Source organism: Gordionus sp. m RMFG-2023, chromosome 2, assembly GCF_954871325.1.
Source record: "Gordionus sp. m RMFG-2023 chromosome 2, tfGorSpeb1-WG-v2, whole genome shotgun sequence".
Taxonomy (NCBI): domain Eukaryota; kingdom Metazoa; phylum Nematomorpha; class Gordioida; order Chordodea; family Parachordodidae; genus Gordionus; species Gordionus sp. m RMFG-2023.
The window spans coordinates 35,114,945-35,137,037 of NC_088776.1; the positions used below are offsets into that span (position 1 = coordinate 35,114,945).

Sequence of the window (22,093 nt, forward strand, 5' to 3'; positions counted from 1 at the left end):
ATTACCGTTACTCGTTATCTCTAGAAGAGGTAACATGGCGTTTCTTTTCTTCAAAAAATGTAACGAAGTAGTAACGACGTTACTTTTTTGACGTTGCTTTACAGCACTACATAAGATTATATGGAAACAGCTTAAGTTCTATACTCAACTAGGAGGACAGCTTATATGATGTTTTATTTATATGAAGCATAGATCGAAATTGGAAATACTTTAAACAAACGGAATATAAATTTTTAGAGAAATATCTAAAAATTCTAACACCACTCGCTATTGTAATAACTGTAATGCCAAAATGAATCCCACTTTGGGGGGATATCTGCAGATTCAAATTTTTGTCGGCCAGGTCCAAAATTATAGCTTTTTAAGCCCAAATTATTTTAAAAATTTTAGGCTTGAGCCGATTCGAATTTTTATTTTAGGCCCTAGCCATCGAATTTTTAACTACAAATATTAATTTAATGCATTTATAAAATTAAGAACATCCCTCTGCGATGTCTATATTTTCTATAGATTTGGACGCTTATAAAAAACGTTACTTCTCCTAAAGATGAAAGAGTTTTTAAAATGTACAATTTATTTTCTACAGTGAAAAAATTAATTTTAAAAAAGTTATTTGGCTTATTTAACCAGTTAAAATGATTATTTGTACTTGTGACATGTACATTAAAACCCTGCAAATGCATTTATTTTTGAGCCCTGCCCAAAATTTATTTAAAATATTTAAATTTAAACAAAATAAAATTACTAATTGCTTGTCTTAATTGTCATTTTATCTTAACAAAAAAACAATACCATTTTTCGATATTTAATTTTTTACGCCCCAACTCGGAAATAGGCTCGGCACACCCAATTTGAGCCGACTTACTCGTAATTATTGTAAGATTTCTCAGCTCGCGCTTAACTAGGATTTTCTAAATTGAATTCGGGAGGGTTCACCCTTGCCTTCGCCAAGGCATCCCAATATATTTTATGAGCTAATACATAAATAAATTATTTACAACAATTTCTCTAGTCCAATATACTGAATATTTCTTAATTCGTATTCTAAGATTGATATATCAAACTAGTACTATGAGAACTATAGAAGTGAGATCTAACAAAGAATAAATATCCAAAAAGTTGCCCCGCCCTTTATAGGTAAGAGTTCCTGTTTATGATGGTAATTTCTGACATGAAAAATAAATAAGGAATGGGTAAATGACCAAAATTTTAAAGGATTTTTTATCCTTATTAGACTTTAAATTAATTTACAGATATTAATCACAAAAAGAATTACAACTCATAATCTGGGGGAGAAGGGCAGCCAAAGCGGATTTCATGGAATTAGAGATGCTTTTTAAAGGGTGCGCTTAGTTAAATGGCATAAAAACTTCCCTATAGAAAAAATCGACTCGATAACTTCTTTGCATTAAAAATAATCAAAAAATAATCTATTTATATTATATTTTATACATTTTTTTTGAAAAAGAAATATTGACTTATTAACACCAAAAAAATCGCTAAATATATTTATGAGCTTATAGTTAAATTGTGATGAGGAATTTCATAAATTACACAATTGTTCAGTTCAAAGTGGATCTTTATGAATTTGATATTCGCATTTCTCAACTGGCACCATGGTAAGCCCATCGTTTAAATATTATTGTAGAATCAAATAAAATAAATCTCTTTATTACCCCCCTTTTTTTAGTGTTGTTCAAAATGTGGATTTAGTCGATTTAATAAGCTTCCAGATTACCCCAAAAAAGCCAAACCTTGGCAATCTCACAGGTAATATTTTTGGTGGATTTTTAATTAGCCAAATAGAGGTTTTTAACATCCATTTGGATAATTTTTTTTAAATATAAATGAGAGATTCTTGATTTATCAAGCAATCCTTATAAACCTATATCCATTAGTACTTGTACATATAAATAAAAAAAATTCTATATAAAAAACGTATATAAATGATACCTCAGAAATAAATTTGGATTGGTAAATATTTGTCATAGAGTTTATTGCATTTTTGAGGTAATAACTTATAAATTTATATTTTAATTAAAATAATCTTAAAAAGCGTTCCCATTTCAATCTTGAGAATTTTTTTATTATAGTTTTCGATTATAAAAAATACGTGTAATTATGCTACATTAACATCAAAAATTAAAATTTTATATACATATATAATATGATATATAATTTTATAATATAATATATATTTATTTTTTTTACAATATTATAATGCACTAGTATATTTTAAGTTCTAAATAAAAATTTTGTTAATAATTTTGATTGATAAATAAGAAATAAAAACTAATCATTCCCTAAGTAACCCAATAAAAACGACGGATTTTGTTAATTCAAAAAAATTAGTCAAAGCATTAGCATTTCAAAGGGGCGCGCAATAAATCTAATTGTTCATCATGGTTTAATTTAAAAATAAAATAATATTTTTGCTATGAAAAAAAAATTCATATTTGAGGATACGTTTTATTTGGCTAGATAGTGATGTTTATATTTTGATTTTAGGTTCCAAAATTTTGCTGGCATTTTGAATATTGACACAAGCAATGGTGAAAATCGCGAAACGTCATATTTTTATGGGAATGTCGAGAACTAGAAATAATATAAAGATAAGTGATTTAATTTTTTCAAAAATTATTTAGAAAATATTCATTTATACTCTTAAATAAAAAGATGTTAGAAAATATAAGATTATGATTGTTTATATATGATAAAACTTAAAGGTGTTATAAAAATTGTAATTATTTTAAAAGGAAAAAGTGATTTAATAGTTCGTGCAGTATAGACCTGCAAAATCTAAATATTTCGGCCTGAGCCCAACTCTGGCCGGGTATCTTTTTTAAATCTAAGCCCAGCCATAACATTGCAACCCTAATATTTAAAAAGATTATTAAAAATATTTATTTTATTTTCTACTTTATGCATTAAATTTAAGTATTCAGCAATAACAGTGATAATTTAATGTTTATCATCTTTATTCAATTTATTACAAAATATAAGAAAATGAATAGTCACAACTATTTTTCTTGTTTTTTAAATTTAAATATATTATTTATATTTTTGGGCCATTCCAGGGCTAGTGCAGCAATCATTTTCAATTATATAGGATTATAGCCATTGGATCACTTAAAAAGCGTTGCCATTTATTTAAGCTACCTGGGGCCCAACCAATTTTCATATTGGTGGCGCAAGGTTGGTCCATAATATTTATTCAACCATTATTATAATAATAAAATTTAATTATGCATACTATAATGATAATAAAAAGCTAATAAGTCATATCCAGAGTTGGACAGTACAGCGAATACTTGTATATAAGATACAACATATCCTTTTGTATCTTGTACTCAGTATCTTTTTGACATTTCATAAGATACTAGTACCTGTATCTAAGATCCTTTATTCTGAAAAGAATCTTTATCTTTTTCATTTCTTGACAAGAGATACAGATACAGATTTTTTTTTAATATTCATGTTTTAAAATTTACATATCATAGTATATTTTATTTTCTTCGAGAATCTTGTATTAATTTCCTTATTTTATTCCGCTTTATTTTAATATATTGACAGCCAAAATTATCTGGAAAATTTACTCATATTAAGGTAGAAGGATAAAAAATAACAACACCAAAACGAAATAAGTATAGATTATATGACAGTCAAAATTATCTGGAAAATTTACTCATTAAGGTAGAAGGATAAAAAATAACAACATCAAAACGAAATAAGTATAGATTATATTTTATATATAAATGTAACTCGATAATCATTACCAATTTTTTGTAATATTTTTAATTTGTAAGATGATTAACACTCATGGCAGTGAAATTTAATTTATAGAAATAAGTTCCTCTGAATCATATCCCAATCTTAAAATTATATGGAAATTTTTTTAAATTAAAGTTAAAAAGAAAATTTACAAGCTAGATGTAAAAACCTGTATAAACAAAAAAATAATAGAGGGTTAAACACAAATTTTGTTAAACATATTAAAGTATATTATTTATTGTAAAAGGAGAATAGGTTATCTTAAAAATTCAAGTTTACAATATTGTCTACCTTTATTAAAAACTGCCCAAGATGGTATGGGCAAAAGATTTTAAGAAAATATTTTCTTATGATTTGAATATAATGTGGCTTTTTTGTCATCAATTTCACATCCATATTTTAAGAAATCATGGATTAAGTCGGATAATAAAAAAAATAATTTCAAAATATATTAATAAAAGAAGCCCTAAATGTAGTACCATAGTATATAATCATGCTCAAACTATAAAACCAATAGATTAACATCATTATTTTTCTTTTGGTGAAACAAATGGTGCTGAGATCAATAATGCAAATAACATTGAGCTGGAGGTTTTAAATTATATTAAGTCGAAATATATTATAAATGCTTAATTATTATCCTAAATTTTTTATACATATAATATGGCAATACTTTCATCAGCTCCAATTAAGGTTATTTAGTTTTAATGCAATGTTAAGTACGCCGAAACTGCAAAGGTCTTGTGATAAATTATTTGTAAAATTTGATTCTTATAATGAATGTATTTTAAATATTCTACAAATTAATATTTCAACTCCAATTAAAAATACTAGTCTCCCTTCTCATTCTGTGTTAAGGATGCGCTAATACTAATATTATAAAAGCCTGATTATTATAATTAACTCATCATTAAATGTTTTATTAATTATTGTAAATATTCATTCTTATTATATGTGTATGTTATGTTCTTCACAAATAAATAGTAAAAACTGTATTTTATAAGCTATTCTAATTTACTTGGTAATGATAATTTAAAAGTATCTTGTATTTAAGATATTCTAATTAAATAAAAGATACAAGTATCTTTTATCTTTTTGATATTTTAAAAAAGATACTAGTATCTGTATTTAAGATTCATTTTTTCACAAAGAATCTGTATTTGTATCTAGATTCTTTTTCAAGAGGACCTGCCCCTTTGGTCATATCCGGCCCGATCCCGAACGAAATTTTTTTTATTTGTCCCGAAAAGCCTGACCCGAAAAAAATAACTCGGTCAAAATTTATTTAAATTAGTGCTGTATATTAACGTCGCTAGGAACCCCATTCGTTACCTTCTTTTATTGTAACGAGTAACGATAAAGCTTTTCTTTTTTTGAGTAACGGTAGCACAAAACGTTACTTTAAATTTTTCCTTGAAAATATGGAAAAAACATATTATATTGTATTATAAAATTATTTTTATTAATTTTTTTATTTTTATTAATTTTTTTAATTTTATAAAATTAAACCGAGTTTTTAAGCCAGATCAACCACCAAATTCTTTCCTTTTTTTTTAAATTTTCAGTCAATGTTGTTAATCTAATTAATATTGAATCAATCAAGATTATTAATTTATATTCTTATTATCTAATATTATAATTAGATTTAAAAAGAATTATTTTTTCAGATGAAGATGATTTAACCTGCCCTGGCCCTAATATTTTATATACCAAAAAATTAAGGAGTCTAAATTTTGTAAAATTGTGTCCCAAATCAAATATTTCCTCAATTGTGGAATAAATATGGGCAGTCTCAAAACTGTGCAGCCATTTTTAAGAAAAAAATTAGGAAGATATCTGATTAAAAGGGTTATAACAAGATCGATTTTTTTTATACGTGAAATTAATAGACTTATTAAGGAGAATAAACAATTTGACGAATATTGTGATAAATCCGAATAATGACAAGTCGTCCATATATTTTTTTATTGTTAATATTAATTAAAAAATATGATATATATACTATATATAATTTTATATGTTATGGAACCTGTTGCTACGGCTCTATCGATTTTAGAACATTTGAGATATCTCATTCCTACGATAACTATTATAATATTAAAGCTAAATTACTTTAAATAATTTCAAGTTTTGTAAGCCACTGATTAATGCAATCCTGCAAGACATAAGGTATACATGTTTATAATTTATATTTTAATTATATTTAATTTTAATCGACTCGAACACATCTATGAATATATAATATCAGCAATAACTATCTTGCTACTTAAATTAGATTAACTCTGGATAAAATTTTAGGTCAACGAAGGTAGAAAGCTTAAACTTCTTGACAAAAAAAAAGCAGATTTTGCTTCCTTTAAAAAACAACACACATACCATACCAGATTATTTTCTGATAAAGATAATAAAAATTTGACAAGGATCTAAATGAAGATTTTTTGAAGATGATCTATTAAGCTTTTTTCAAAATAAGGATTATTTTATAATTTTTAATGAATTCCCTCAAATAAAATTTATATTTATTAAATACAAAAAAATCCTCCCATTTTCTGTGCTTATTGAACGTGTGTTTAGCACGGCAAAAGATGTGTTAAGCACTCTCTTATTTATCTTATCAAAATTTTGAAATAATTTTATTTATATTATATAGGGGAAAAAATTATTATAAAAAGATCTCATCTTATAATATATTATTTTTGTATAATTTTATTTATTATATATTTAATTTTTCATGTAGCGAGTAACATGTTACTTTCTGAAAAGCCAGTAACACGCGTTCCTTTCTTCACAAGGTAACGTAACACATTCCTTTTTTTGATGTAAGAAGTAACGTGTTTTTTTTGAAGTAACGTTAACAGCACTAATCTGTATATAGAAAATTTTAATTTTTTTTTTGTAAAAAAATTCTACAAATATAAAATATTAGGGCCTTGTTTCTTGCAGGAATTTTAAAATATATCAATTGACAAAATGTAATATCATATCTAAAAATTTAGTCCTGACCCGGCCCGAAATTTTTTAAAAAATATTAGGCCCAACCCAGTCCAAGAAAATATTATTTTTTAAAAATAGATCTGCATGATTTGCAGATATCTAATTGTAATGGTTTCTTGTTAATGATATGCAGGTAATATTATATGAGTATTCAGGCCCTACCTGATTGAAATATCACTTACCTAACCTGGCCAACTTTATACCAGGCATGACCCAATTTTTTTAGTAAGGTTGCCAAGCCAAGTTTTTTACAATCCAGAAATATATCCTAATAACCAATAATGATGAGGATATATGTTTCATGATTTATTATTATAAACATGAAATGTAGGGAAAGAAAATCGTTTTTATGAATGAATGATCATAATGCTGGTTATTTAATCATTAAAATTATATGCAAAATAAAATATATTATTTTAACAAAATTAGGCTTTAGAATAATTTTATTTATATTTTCTATGTGCAGGGCATCTCTACCTTTTGTCCATCAGCCTTTCTTGCCTGGCCCAGCCCAAATAAATTTTTTTTAGGTATACCAGGTTGGGCATTGAAGATGTCTTTTCCATATTAAAATCCAAATTTCAAAAATTAAACATTATATGAAAATATATGACAGAACAAAATTGTACATTGACTGAATTTATTAAAAAACATCTGAGAACAATAATATTAAATTAGTAAATGGGCCATTCCACGTCAAATCGATTACGATTCGGCCGACCCCTTTTAAAATTGTTAAAAATTTCTGGAATTATTTAGATAGTTAAGAAAATGAGAAATCCGTTTATTTTAGCTCGCTAGCATACCTGGTTCCCGAGATATAGGTATAGACTCAAAGGTGCAAAGAAGAGTCACTTTGGATACTGTAAAATATTTAAAATGCTTATATCTCAAAAACTATTTATAGTAAAATAATAAAATATATCAAATTGTAGGTAAAAAAAAATATCTAAAGAGCTATCAAAAAACAAAGATTGGCGCTATTTTGAGCCATTAACTTCCGGTTTACCTATTTTGCTTTACCTGTGTTTTTAAGCAAAAAAGGGAGCTTGTTTTCGAAATATTTTTATTGCTTTTTATTTAGACACCTTTGTTAAATATATATATGATATCAAAACCGTGGCGACGCTATCGACTCCAAAAATTGTTGAAAAAAATAGATGGTGCTTTATGAAATTACGGATTATGGCTGCTGACTTATCAATAACCGGATATTTTCATTTTTTATACTAAAAAATTTGAATTTCTATTAAATATACTAATTAAACTGAGGATCAGAGTGGGCATATGCCCATTAGACACTTAATAATGTAAGAAATTTTCAATAATAAATATCTTTCATATAATTTTTAAGGTATCTAGAATTTCATCGAATTTTTCATATTTTGATGAAGAAAATGGTATAATTTTAGTCGTTAAAACTTTTTTTTACTCTATATATTTTTTTCTTCGAATATTTCTTTTCACATAAGCGTTTTCACCCATTTGATTGTAGGGATATATTAATGTTATCAATAGCCTCTTGATTAATTATATGAGAGGGAGAATCAATATCTACATTGTCATTTGAAGTATAAGGAATGTTTGCTAATTTTTGTCGGCATGAAGAGCATATTAACATATCTAAATTGAATGGTAAATTTTTTTGGGTCATCCAGGGTAGAATCGTTCTTAGATTCTCACGATAATAAGCATGTCTCTGTAGATTAAATGGGTTGCAACATTTTAATATTTGGTACGTCCATCTGTGATATAGAATAAAAAAATTTTGATCTGCACCTAGAATATATGTTTTTGCACTCTCCAAATCCAGAATGTTATTGGTAGAAAGATGATAAAATAATAAGCCGCTACGGGTTGAATTATTTAAAATTCATCTGAACGGACAAGTTAAAAATATTAAGCAGAAAGAGAGATCGTTATAAACAGTTTATTTTGTAAAATATAATCGATAATATGCCTAATAAAATATTCGTTTTTACTGCAGCTGTTATACATTATCGAGCTAATAAGTATCTAAAAAATGTAAAACATTTTAGGGATGGTGGGGAGGGCAGAACTGAAAAATTTTACACATTTCTTATAAACGCATCAAAATTTCTATTTTCCTTAAGAATATTTTACAACCATTGGCGCCATCTACTTTTTTCTTCAATTTTTGGTAAAAATGTATATTTCGGAAAAGTCGATTGCGTTGCCAAGATTTTGACATCGTATATATATTTATAAAAGGTGTCTAAATAAAAAGCAAAAAAAATTCGAAAACAAACTCCCTTTTTTGCTAAAATACAGGTGAAACAAAATAGGTAAACCGGAAGTTAAAAACTCAAATTGACGCCAATTTTTATTATTTTTTTGATAGCCCTTTAGAGATTTTTTTTATTTACAATATGATATATTATACATTTTTTTACTATAAATAGTTTTTGAGATATAAGCATTTTAAAAATTTTACAGATTCCAAAGTGGCTCTTTTTTGCGCTTTTGAACCCCTATATCGCGAGAACCAGGTGTGCTAGCGAAATAAAATAAACGGCTTTCTCATTTATATACCTATCTAAATGATTCCAGAAATTTAACAATTTTAAAAGGGGCCAGCCAAAAATGTGCCTTTTTTGATCGATTTGACATGGAATGGCCCAAATGTAGAGGATGAAGGTCAGGCAGGGGATATAAATTACAATTTAGCTAACAAAGTTAGCAAGCAATCATTCATTAAAAAAACATATGTTTTGTCAAATCAAATACAATTTCTTTCAATTTTGATAAAAATTTGGTATATTCCAGAAAAGGTTTGGACATCTATTAGTGAAACTGAAAATCTTCAAAGGTAACTGGTTAATTTTTCTTCGTGTTGAATTCAAGAAGATAATCAATATGTCTGCCAAATTTGAAAATTATTTCCATATGTGATAATAAATTAAATTTATAATTTGTTTTTTTACATAAAACAATATATGAAAGGTAATCATTTAATGAATATGTTAAAAAATTATCTCATTTTGCCAATTCTAGCCATCCTTCATGATGGATGATGGAGGCTAAACACATTATCAACCAATGATTATATTTTTAAACACTGCAGGTCTATATATGATAAATATATGTCTTACATAATTTCAGTAAATCGCAGATGCCAGGGCATAAAATTTGCTAGAGTTGATATACTTCCAAACCGAAGGGCCATGTTTGGTTCAGGATAAATAGCTTTTACAAATATAAATAATTAAATTGTAATATTAAAAATAATTCATAATGAAAAACTAAATTTAAATAAATTTATATATGTCTCATTTTAATTGCAAATTATTAAAAAATATCCAGATTTATTTACAATTCATTGCTGTTGAAAATGTTTGAGAATCCATTAATACTTTATCTTTAGATTGACAAATTCCATTTTTTGTATGATCCGATTTTTGAAAACAATATTTTATACAAAGTTTATTTAGTACTTTATAACCATCCCAACTATCAGCAATATATATTATAACTTTATTGCTATATCCATCTATAAATAATATTATAGATAATCTCAAAAAAATAATAAACTTTTATGAGTGATTTTATAACTGTTATCATTCAATATTTTATAATAAACATCATAGGAGAAATAATTGCATTTATGAAAAGCATTAATACAAGATTTGACTTCATTCTTCAAGATATCAATATTATTTTTGATACTTCCTATTATTATAAAGTAAGATAAAATATTGTTTGGAAGTACCTTTTGGGTCAAAAAATGTGATTTTATATATTTGAAAACAAATTGACCATATGACTAGTTTTGATAAATCGACGTAAGATGGTTCTTCGTCTATAATGAGAAATGCTATATGATAGGGCAGTTTATTATTAGCAATAAACTCTGGATTTAATTTGATATCATCTAAAAATGATTTATTATTTTGATAACTAAGAAAAATGGCTAGAATATAAGAATAAACATTCTTAAATAGATATAGTAATAAAATTTTAAAATTGAATATAATATGATATAAAAAGCATATTATATATTGTTGCATAATAATGAATCAATGAAATGATCTACGATTTACAAGGTAACATAAAAAAATATATCTCAAGAAACATATGTTATTGGTGCCAAAAAATTATATAATAAAATAATATTATAACAAATATAGAGGTTATATTTATAAATATTATTATGTTCAATAAAGTAATATAAATAGGAAATTAATTATTACATTTCCTATAATGAAAGATTCAACTAATTCCATAAATAGTTAGTTTGACACATGCAAAGTTTATTTTATTTCGAATTTTTAAATTAATTTTAATTAGGTGTCTGCAATGCCCGGTACTAGTTCTACATATAGGTCGGGTAACGTCTGGAAAAAATGCAGAAATACTAGGCGCGCTTAATAGAGAATAGAGAAAAATTTATATCAAAGCCTAATTTTTTAAGATAATATATTTTTTTACTTATAATTTTACTAGTATTCATTCATAAATACAATTTTTTCACTATATTTTATGTTTATCTTTCTAATAAAAAAACCAAAATCATCATTATTTGTTATTTTCCATTGGATACATTTCTAGATTTTAAAAAGCCTAGCCGGGAAACATTCGTAGGAACCGGGGGTAAAACTTTTGACAGGCCGGGTAAAAATAAATTCTAAAAGGACCAGACTTCTAATTTTAACTCAATTCTTTGATGTACTAGACATTACAACGAATATATCACGAACAATCCTTTTTTAAATAATTAAAAATATCTGCTTTTATTTTTTTTATAATCTAATATACTTGCTTGCTTCCATAAAAATATAATTTTTTGCTTTAAAATTAAATTACAACCGATAATAGCTAGATATGTAAAATTTCCGAGAATTCAAGTCTTGAAAATATTTACGAAAAATAGCTGAAATATAGGAAAATAGGTAGAAGTATTTAAAACAATAAGTTAAACACATATTATATATATATTATAAAATTAATGTAAACAATATGGCCAAATATAAATAAATTTATATTATTAAAATAGCAATATAAGATAAAAGTGTTTTTAAATCTATCCAGAATTAAAAATACATTCACTAGAAGATATATGTATCTCTCCATTGGTTGCTCTAATTTTATTAGGTTTGAAAGAATTCCATCATGTAGATGTTGTCTATAACGGATGTATATAATCAACAAAACATATAAATAATAGTGTTGTTAAAAGCCCGATTCGGAACAATTTTTTAAAAACGACCTGATTACGATTTTAACTAGAATGGTAACTTTGCTCATAGATGTTGGGCTTCTACTTGCCAAATCCTGAATCTTAAATATTATTTCGGCTAAAATCTTAATCGGGCTGTTTTTAAAAATCAAATCATTTTTAACTACACTACTAAATAAATTTTATCTCATATTTTTTATTATCGTCGACTAAGGAACCACATCCACAACTATAAGAAATAGCTGACTAGCATACAGGAGCGTCGCTAGCCTTTACAATGTCAGGGGGCTCAACTAAAAAAAAAATTTGTAGGGGGCTTCTCCCCCCACTTCCCGACCGGGTTTTATATTAATATATTATATTATTAAAATTTGCTAACTCTAAACAATTATTCTGAATTTCATATTTTGTCATTTATTATATTATGAATACAAAATAAACTAGCATATAAATAATTAAAACAAGACATTTCTAAAAATAATATTTTTTAATACAAAATCTATTTATTACAATATAAAATATTTTCGATGCTAATATAAAAAATTTTACGTCTAAAGATTTACAAGTGATAAAAAAAGTTTAATTAATTCATACATATGCCTCAATTGATATTTTAAAAAACCACATAATATAATATAATTCTTAGCAACTTACATTGACAAAAGGTCATGAAACTAATAAAACTCTCTGTTACCATTTTAGACAATTTTTATAGAATGGACTAACCAATTCAAAGCAACTATATGTTGGTTAGATCTTCCTCTTAGATGATTGATGGAAGCATAATTAATTGAAAAGATAATTGTGAGACATTAAATTTCTGAAAGATTATCTTCCATTTTTAATGTTATATAAACGACTAGACACTTTCTGCGCATTTAAATTATGCAATCATATGCTCTCATCAGCAGGAGTAATAATCTTAAATTACATTGCCACACAAATAATAGATGTTGGTTAATTTGGAGTCATAGCCATGACACTCATGATGTAAACTCATATTAGAATTTATTATTTATATAAATTGATAAAATAAAAACACTAAAAATCTTTAGAATAAATAATAATGCAAATATAGTGAAGTCTCGAGTTATACACGGAAAGGATGCCATGTTAGAAATGAAACATTTTGTAACTATAAAATAAGGACCCAGAGTGATATGATTAAAGCAATTAAGATTTTTTATATTATTGTCGCACCACCTCTAGTTGGTATATTATGTCTTAAAATAATTGTAGTTTGTATTAATATCAAAATATTTACATATTTAAAAAAAGTTTATCAAAGAAGAAAAAAATAGCTTTCCTAAAAACACATAATAAAAAGAGAAGGAAAAAAACGATATAAGGATAACATCCATTGTGAGATGAATAATAAGATGTTTAATTTTTATAATATATATTTTTAAATAAATAAATGGCGTTAAAGAATTGAAGGCAAATTGTTACATATATTTATTTTCAAAAGCATTTATTAATAAATTTTATTAAAATATTAACTGTTATATAATCTATAACTCTAAAATACGTCTGTAAAGTGGCATTTTACCTAATATTTTATAAACAATTATATATAATAGAGAATTATAAACTATATGTCTATTTACTTTTATAAAGAAATCTCCTATTATACTTATTTGGTCCTTGATAATATTTTTAGGAAGAGGCAAAAATGAATAATATAGTTGATTAGTGATTTTGAACTCGGTTAATTACAATATTAAATTTGTTTATTTTAAATTAATAAATGATTATATTTATTTAATTAGGGTTATATAATAATTTAAATAATAAAAGTCAATTAAGCTTCAACTTTTAACCTAAATATATATTTAATTAGAATATTGATATTCTATTTTTAATACAGAATTTGATTGAAAAGCTGACATAGTGAAAATATAATTGATGTGTATTAATCTAATTTAATAATTAAAATAGTATTCATTTAATAAAAATTTAGATAGTCTTATTAATTTTTAAATAATAAAATTAAATCTATATATTACTTAATAGAATTATAAAAGAAATCGCTCAGAAGGCAATCAAAAAAATTTCTTTTTAGTTCAAGGGGATACCATTAAAAAAAATTTAATGCTTCATCAGGAGGCCATTCAAATTTTTCAGGGGGCTCAAGTCACTGCGCGCCCTTTCCTAGTGACGCCACTGCTAGCATATCTAGCATATTTAAGCCATAATAAATGAATAAAAAGTAACAAAAATGTTGATTTATATTTTGTCTATTTTTTATGTTTATCTCTAATTGTATATTTTTAATATAAAGATCAGAAAATAGCAAAAACTGATAAAAAAAATTTTATGTTTTACAATACAATGTATTTAGAAGTTATGTAACAGATAAAATAACGTATACAAACAATGAGTTGGTAAGTAAGTTATTTAATGAGAATAAGAGATTATGTTTGTCCATAAACCAGATATTATTCCAATAGGAATAAGTTATTAAAATTTGAAGATAAAAATGATAACAGAAAAGAAACGGCAATAAAATAAATTACAATATATTTTATATGTATATAATTCCCAGGAAGAATAAATTATTTTCCTGAGCCAAATCCCGGGTATTTATCCTATACTTACATCACAACCCATAGTCAAAATCCGCATAGCAGAAATTTGTTGGAGACACCCTATTCCCCCTCTTCAAAACCTATCCCCTTAAAAAATTAGTCGCATTATTCTTTTAACCAAGGTTAAAAGAATAATGCGAGGTTAAAAGAATAATGCGACTAATTTTTACTATAGTAAATTAATTATGACAATAAAAATAATTCCTATTTACAACTCAACATCGTCATTCAAAAATTTTAAGTATATATATTTTTTTATACTTTTATAATCACGTTCGAGACTATATAAATATTTTTTTAGTCCTCTTTAGGCACATGCGGTTAGATTTTTTAAACTTACGCTGAAACGGGCGATTTGTGGGAATCATACTGAATAAGTTGAAGTGCCACGTAAAAGTAATTAAAATATTATCATATTGAAAATAAATTTATGTTTTTTTATTACCATGTGTGTCCCGGTTATTTTTAATCATATGAAATGGCTAAACAAATTAAATACATATAAATATCCTGCTCGTTTTTTGAGAAATACATTTTGTGATTGGCTGGATAAAAGTACACATAAATAATTAGAACTAACATAAATAGGGGGGATTTTTTATAGTTAGAGGAAAATACACTTTCTTTCTTTTGAGCGAATTTATTTATATTAAATTGTAGTTACGACGCTTACTTATGTACTCATTGCATTGAATGGATAAATAAAATAAAGGAAGAACACATTTGACCTGTGTCTAATATTGTTTTGATATATATAGACTACAATTTAGACTCCTGAATTTTTTCATGATATAAAAACCAAAACCCCCTTACCGGGGCTCTCAATCATGTTAACAAATAATTTTCATCTTTTAGACACCCTGACTGGCCACTAATAACGATACTACGATAGGCCCTTTCCTATATCACGTACGAAGGACTTAACGAGAGAAAAATATTTCTTATAGGATGGACACGAAAATTATTTCAACCATTTCAATATGTTTCTATTTGTTAATAACACGATATCGTCATCCACAGTTTTTATTTTTATGAAAGGTTTTATAGCTTACTTAAAAAATGGTAAAAAATATAAATATCAGGGATAATTAAATAGTTTATTTAAATAAAAATATACTATTTTATTGTATTCAGAAAAATACATTAATTAAGAGAATTTTTTAAAAATTTATGCAAATTAACTAGTTCCCCGCTCCTGAGTTTTTACTAATAGCGGCGCTTCAACGTTTTCGAAAAAATGTTAGCTATTTTGGAGAGGCGCTTTTTAAGAACACTCAAGAATACTAATATAAAGGACAGAACAGTTATTGACAAAAATATTAGAAATGGAAATAAGTGGTAATTAAATTAAATACCTTTTCCTACTTTGATTAAATCTTATCCTTTTTCAATAGCACATTTTTATTAGCCATTGGTGTTTTTCCATTATTGATCAAACATTTTACATTTTCGATTAAATCTTTAAATTAGTGATCTTCATCAGGCCTAATTTTTCAAGCCCGGCCCGAAATTTTTTTAAAAAAGTTTTGCCCGGCCCGAACTCAAAATTTTTTTAAAAAAGTTTTGCCCGGCCCGAACTCAAAATTTTTTTAAAAAATTTTGCCGGCCCGGCCCGAATTTATTTAAATATAGAAATCAATTACTCAAAATAAACGATATATGTTATATGGCGTCTACTTACTATAAATAAAACCACATATTTTTATTTTACATAAAAAATTCAACATAAAATTGATAAATTTAGATATATTTAAAAAAATTTATAAGGCCCGACCCGGCCCGAATTTTCTTAAAAAATATCAGGCCCGGCCCGAGCCTACTTTTGCAGATCTCTTCAATATTTATTTTTTTAAAAAGCTTATAAGTTGATTTAAACAAATTTATGTCGTTTTTCTACATAAAAAATTATTCAGGGCCGGGCTGAAAACCCCGATAGAATTTTTATGGGAATATGATGCAAGATTTTCTTTGAAAGTATGGGGTAGTAAATATGAAGATATTGTCATTCGAATAGAATCGGAGGGGGGGGGGGTGAGTAAGTTTTAATTGGATTTCCTTTTTTTGCTAATCCTTGATTTGGATTTCTTTATTTGTTAATTTTAATTTAGTAGCAGGAGAGTATGGGAGTAAAATTAGAGGAGAAGGGGGTATTATCGCCATTGTTTATATTGGTATAGGGGTTCCTCTCTCCTTCCTTTTTATTCTTTGTCAATCATGACCTGGCTTTTTATTCTCATTACTATTTACCAGTAATTGAGAGGGGGGGTTGGTAAACCTTACTTCCCTCTCAAAAAACCCTTTAAATTCCAGGAACTCCCACTTCACCCCTCTGGATTTTTTTTTAAATTCTGGCATCCCAAACATTATGTATTTCACCGAATTCCGACATTTGATATTAACAATCTAAACACAATATTACTTTAAAAAAATTTTAATCTTTAAATTAAGTTCTTATAATTATTTTTTGCGAACTTTAACTTAATTTTTTTATTGAATTTTTTATGAAAATCTAGATATTATTTATTTCACTGCATATTTATTATCGGCATTTAATTTCATTAACAATCTAAACTAAACACTATTTTTATGCTTCTTTTTAAAATTTAATGAGATTTAAATATTATATTTCCAATAATAAATTAATTTGACCTCTAATTTTATTACGTTAGAAATACAAGATGTTATTAATATTATTAAAAATCAGATAAATATTTGATAAAATTTTACAAGAATAGATTATTTTACTAGTCATTAAATTTTATTGATATATACAAAATAAATACAAATCTTTAACAAAAAATACATTCACAAATAAACTCGAGAATGATAATAATTAAATAGGTTTAAATCGAATATTAAAATCAATCACTGTGCTAAAATAAGCTTATTATACAATCACGATATTATTCAGAGTTTCTTAAGACGAACCTGAGTATTTTTATATCATTAAGTTTTATATTGGATTACCTTCTTCCAAAATGCTGTTCGTAGCCAATAAAAATGATATATAAAAGTTTTTATTTATTGTTAATATATCAATGATAATGACAAATTAGGGAAGGGGGGGGGGGTCAAGGCTCTAAAAATTCATAAATTATCGAAAAAAATCGAAATTAATTTTTACATATATACATTACCTAAAACTAAAAGATCCAAAAAATATCGAAAGAATTTGTAATAACGTTTTTTTTAAATGGTTGGGGTCTACATAGCCCAACCTATGCAACGAAGTGTTAAAAGACACTTATTTTAAAATTATTCATTATTTTTTGTTTTAATGTTTCGGTGATGCTTATAAGTTTTTCTCCTGCTCTAAAACCTTACCTCCTTATGATACAAATTATTTTATCAGGGAAAAAATGGCACCATAAAATATTCTTCTTAATCTCAATATGGAATGAAAATCGAACATATTCGAATCAATATTTGCAATTGCAAATGAATTAGTTGAAAAACAAATGGATTTTTATGGAAATATTTTAAATTAGATGTCATAAATATTGGCATACCATATAGACAGTTTTATAAAGGCTCTGCAACAGCCCTAATAATTGTCGTGTAAGAAGCTTCATATGAATAAATATTCTCAACACTCAAAAGAGTGCTAATTTATCACAGGAGTAGTATTAATTTTCCAATTTGATGGGCTTTTTCTGAAAGAACCAAGTGTTGCTCTGTTATATATATAACCCTGTTATGTATATAACGCATAGGGCTAAGAGCTTAAAATGTCACTATCACGTTTTATAACAAAGTTTAAAAATAAAATTCGTCATATTATAATGGAATATTTTTTGTATCAATTTGATTTATAGATACCATGGCGTGAGAGGGGGGGGGGCACTAGATTGGGGTTTTCCCCTTAAATTTTATTTCTATTTTAAAAAATTATTTTCATATATGATGTCCGAATTGAAACATGATAGCATATTAAAAAAATGTTGTTTACATACTTTCATAATAAAGTTTCTATTCGCAAACAATCCAATATAATTTAATGAATTAAGACAAGAAGTTTAAAATTTGTCATATTTTCATTTATTAAAAAAAAATACAGTAATAAATTAATATTATAATATTAAATAAAATTAAAATCCATATACTATTGTAATATTATTAATATATATTTTTTCGAAAAAATGGGTTGCAACTGCAAGTCACACAAAAATATAATCCATTTATGTTTTTTTAATGAAAAATCGATACAATTTAATTATATCAAATTATAAATGGATTAATTTGATCATATTTATGATGTGCTCTTTCTTATTTTTATGGATCAATATTTTTTTTTAGCGTTATGGTAATTTAAAAGGTAAAATATAACACTAAATTTTTTTATCAGTAATCTGTCAGTTAATTACTATATAATGGTATAATGATTTAAATTTATACAAATAATTAATTATATCAAAAAAAATCCATTTATATAAAAAAATTAAATATTTAAATTTAAAGGATAATGATCATATTTAATTTATTTATATAAATAATATTTACAAAATTGTTTGGACTTAACCACTATAATTTAACATGACAACTAAACTTATTTAATCAAATATGATATTAAACATGCGAATAAATACGACATGCTTGTTTATAATATAAAAAAATTGAAAGTGTTTAGGATAGGCAATTAAGATATTAATACATACTAAAATTATATTAATATCAATTAATATTTTTGATTATTCGAAATTAAAATTTTCAAAGAAACATAATATAAGATATGAAATGATAAGATTAAAAATATGCGATTTACTCTTCAAATAAAAATATTTATATAAACATTTCAAAAAATCATATGTACATTTAAAAACATAATGTTTACTAAAAGGTGGTATAATCAAACCTTTCATCGATCAATCAGAGGCATTGTCGGTATCAGTCTCTTTCAGTGCAGGCACTCTGACATCTCGATTTTTTAAATTTTTCGAAGTTTTAACACCATCTGCCTCATCAAGTGTTGACGATGAATCAAAGTGATTTTCCTTATCATCACCAGCTTTCCTTTGCTTTTTTCTTTTCGTAGACGTCCATAAGTTTCCCACAGCTCGTCTTAGACTCTTCAATCCATAAAATATGTAGAAATCGATGTTGGGATTCAAGTATTGTAACATGCTGGCTATGAGTACATAGAACCTGAATCTGCATAGACCAGGGTAGCATTCATACACAGGATAAAGTATTTGTATGACAGCTATGGGAATGTTGCATACCAAATACTGGAACGACAGTATTATGATTAATATGCTCAAAAGTTTTTCTTCGTGTTTAGAAGCATTAATGGCTTTAACGTCCTGACGACTCATCTGTATGTTCTCGTCACTTTCCCCTACCCTAACAGGCGATGATCTATCCAACTTTTCAGGTGTCTTATCTCTGATGGCTCCTGAATTATCAACGCATGAAGAAGTAGTAGCTGTCGTTTGAATGTCATGTTCATTATCAGCATTATTACGTAGGTTAATGTGTGGTTGGTTGTCGGTGTGATGATGTGTCCCCAATTTAGGAGACACCTTTTTACCGTTTGTCACAGTCTCGAGCCATTTGTTCTGCAGATAAAACCGTAGATTGGAAAAACTCAAAAAGATGAGAAATATGAGCGGAGCTATGACGAGGATAAGGTTGTTAGAAACCTTGTAAGATATGTAATTATCAGAGGGATTGGCTACCACGTCTGTATAATATATGTCACGGGGTTTTTTGTCATAAAAGTTATGGCTGGTTTGTTGATATCGAGTAACTTCCAGCCACTTTAGCATAGTGTACTCCAAGGAGGCTATGATGAAGAAATCAATTATGAGCACGTACTTCAGTATATACTTTTTACGTCTCCATACCATGTGCATCCTTGGAAATGCATACATCAGATATTGATTAGCCGCCATAAGGGTCACCAAATGTATGTTAAGTATGAAAAAAATATTGAGAGCCGGTTGCAGAAAGTAGAGAATAAAGGAGTTCCAAGGTTGAGAGGCAGAATAATAAACGTTAGAATAAGAACCGATACTGCTTATAAGTGGATAAAAAAGGAGGAGGATCCATAGAATGATATCCGATATTAATAAGATTTTTAACAAACGTCCTAAGTTAGATCTTATCCGGACTCTTTTGAAGGCGTGACATAAAATATAATTTTTTATAAGTCCGAGAATCAAAATTACGGGAAAAATATATACAAACCCTATTGCTTCATAACGAGTAAGCTTGACGAAAGATCGATTGGTGGTATAACCACGATCATAGGTGACAATATCCTTGTTCATTTTTAAATTTTGCTCTTATATCAATGTCATTCATTCATTTGTGCTTAATTAAACGATATTTCTAAAGATTTTGAATAGAATATATTATTTTTCGAAATTAAATTTTATTTAATTAATAATGATTATATCATATAAAAGCATATAAATAATTAAATAAGTATGTTAATAAATCATTCATATATAATAAATTTTTAATACATATATTTTGGTCCAAATCAAAAAAAAAATATCTGTAAACTGTGAAAAATTTTACCTGTAAAATCCTCTCCCTCTGATAATACATATAGAACAGTAAAGCCAACTTTTATTTTTCAAAAATTAATTAGCTATTTTTTGATCATAGTTTTCTTATATGTAGAAAAAATTTAATTGCACAAAGTACAGATTTTATTTTAAAAAGAAAAATTTACAATGTATATTTATTTTATATTGCCTTTTGCTTAAATTAATACAAAATTAATTTTTTTTAAATTTTAGTGAAATTTAATATTACTTACAAAAAATATCGATTTTTTTAATTTTAATAATTGGAAAAAAACAATCCATTATTTACTATAAATATTATTTCACTCTTTACTATCCTAATTTAAATATGTTTCACATTGAATAAAAATCCCTTTATTTGTTTGTAGTTTATTATTAACATCTTTTTATTCATTTTAAACTCATTAAATAAAAAGGGAGGGGCAATTAATATCAATAGAATATACATATTTGATCCATTAAAATCTTGAAATCGATATAGAAAATTTTGAGTCATATACAAGCCCTTGCACAGGGTTCGAGTTTAAAAAATAAATTAATGTTTTTCTCTTCTCATTTTTTAAAATTAAATTTTTAACATTTAAAAATGTGTTTTTTTTAACATTTAAAAATGTGTTTAATTTATAATTTTATACAAATATCGGATTGAGCTCGGGCCTAAATATAAAATTTGCGACTAGTTTAGCGGGTTAAGAATCATTTATTTAAATCCAAGGCACATTCATATTCAAAGCATAAGGAATTGATTGTTATGAATTGGTGAAAATTAATTCTTTGAATATTTTACCCAACAAATTCATATTTGTTATTTAAAAAAATCAATATAATTACTAAAAATAAATTAATTGTATACAATAAATAAAACAAATAATATACGTACTTATTTTGATTAGCCTCAATAATATATATTATATTGACAGTATCTGATCCTATAGTACGTATGATAAACATAATATTAATCGATATATGGTGGGGGTTTTTATTATAAAACTAATGTATTTAAAATTCTA

At 25.8% G+C, this 22,093-nt stretch overlaps 2 protein-coding genes across 4 annotated transcripts; both read right to left on the minus strand.

The window, feature by feature from the left end:
* Window positions 1-2,228: 2,228 nt before the first annotated feature.
* LOC135924823 (dehydrodolichyl diphosphate synthase complex subunit nus1-like) lies at window positions 2,229-10,802 on the minus strand. 2 transcript variants are annotated; one of them, XM_065459946.1, is made up of 5 exons: window positions 10,496-10,802; window positions 10,318-10,455; window positions 10,100-10,276; window positions 9,879-9,972; window positions 2,229-2,595 (listed from the first exon to the last, which is right to left on the minus strand). In XM_065459946.1, exons 1-5 carry the CDS (start codon window positions 10,791-10,793, stop codon window positions 2,505-2,507), a joined length of 798 nt encoding a protein of 265 aa, XP_065316018.1. In that variant the 5' UTR covers window positions 10,794-10,802; the 3' UTR covers window positions 2,229-2,504. The 2 variants fall into 2 exon arrangements, with proteins under 2 accessions (XP_065316018.1, XP_065316016.1); XM_065459944.1 differs by lacking the exon at window positions 2,229-2,595 and adding an exon at window positions 6,145-6,636.
* Window positions 10,803-19,040: 8,238 nt separating this feature from the next.
* On the minus strand, window positions 19,041-22,093 carry LOC135923419 (uncharacterized). Of its 2 annotated transcripts, none has more exons than XM_065458150.1 (2): window positions 21,964-22,093; window positions 19,041-20,880 (listed from the first exon to the last, which is right to left on the minus strand). In XM_065458150.1, exon 2 carries the CDS (start codon window positions 20,817-20,819, stop codon window positions 19,413-19,415), a length of 1,407 nt encoding a protein of 468 aa, XP_065314222.1. In that variant the 5' UTR covers window positions 20,820-20,880; window positions 21,964-22,093; the 3' UTR covers window positions 19,041-19,412. The 2 variants fall into 2 exon arrangements, with proteins under 2 accessions (XP_065314222.1, XP_065314221.1); XM_065458149.1 differs by lacking the exon at window positions 21,964-22,093 and adding an exon at window positions 21,073-21,208.

Bases quoted from the DNA above. Each gene is read 5' to 3' on its own strand.
- LOC135924823 (XM_065459944.1), bottom strand. From the start codon at position 10,793: ATGCAACAATATATAATATGCTTTTTATATCATATTATATTCAATTTT. The intron at 10,277-10,317 runs GTTTATTATTTT...TATTATTTATAG, and splicing joins TTATAAAATCACTCATAAAA to ATGGATATAGCAATAAAGTT. The intron at 6,637-9,878 runs GTAAGACATATA...TTCTATATACAG, and splicing joins CTGCGATTTACTGAAATTAT to ATTAGTGCTGTTAACGTTAC.
- LOC135923419 (XM_065458150.1), bottom strand. From the start codon at position 20,819: ATGAACAAGGATATTGTCACCTATGATCGTGGTTATACCACCAATCGA.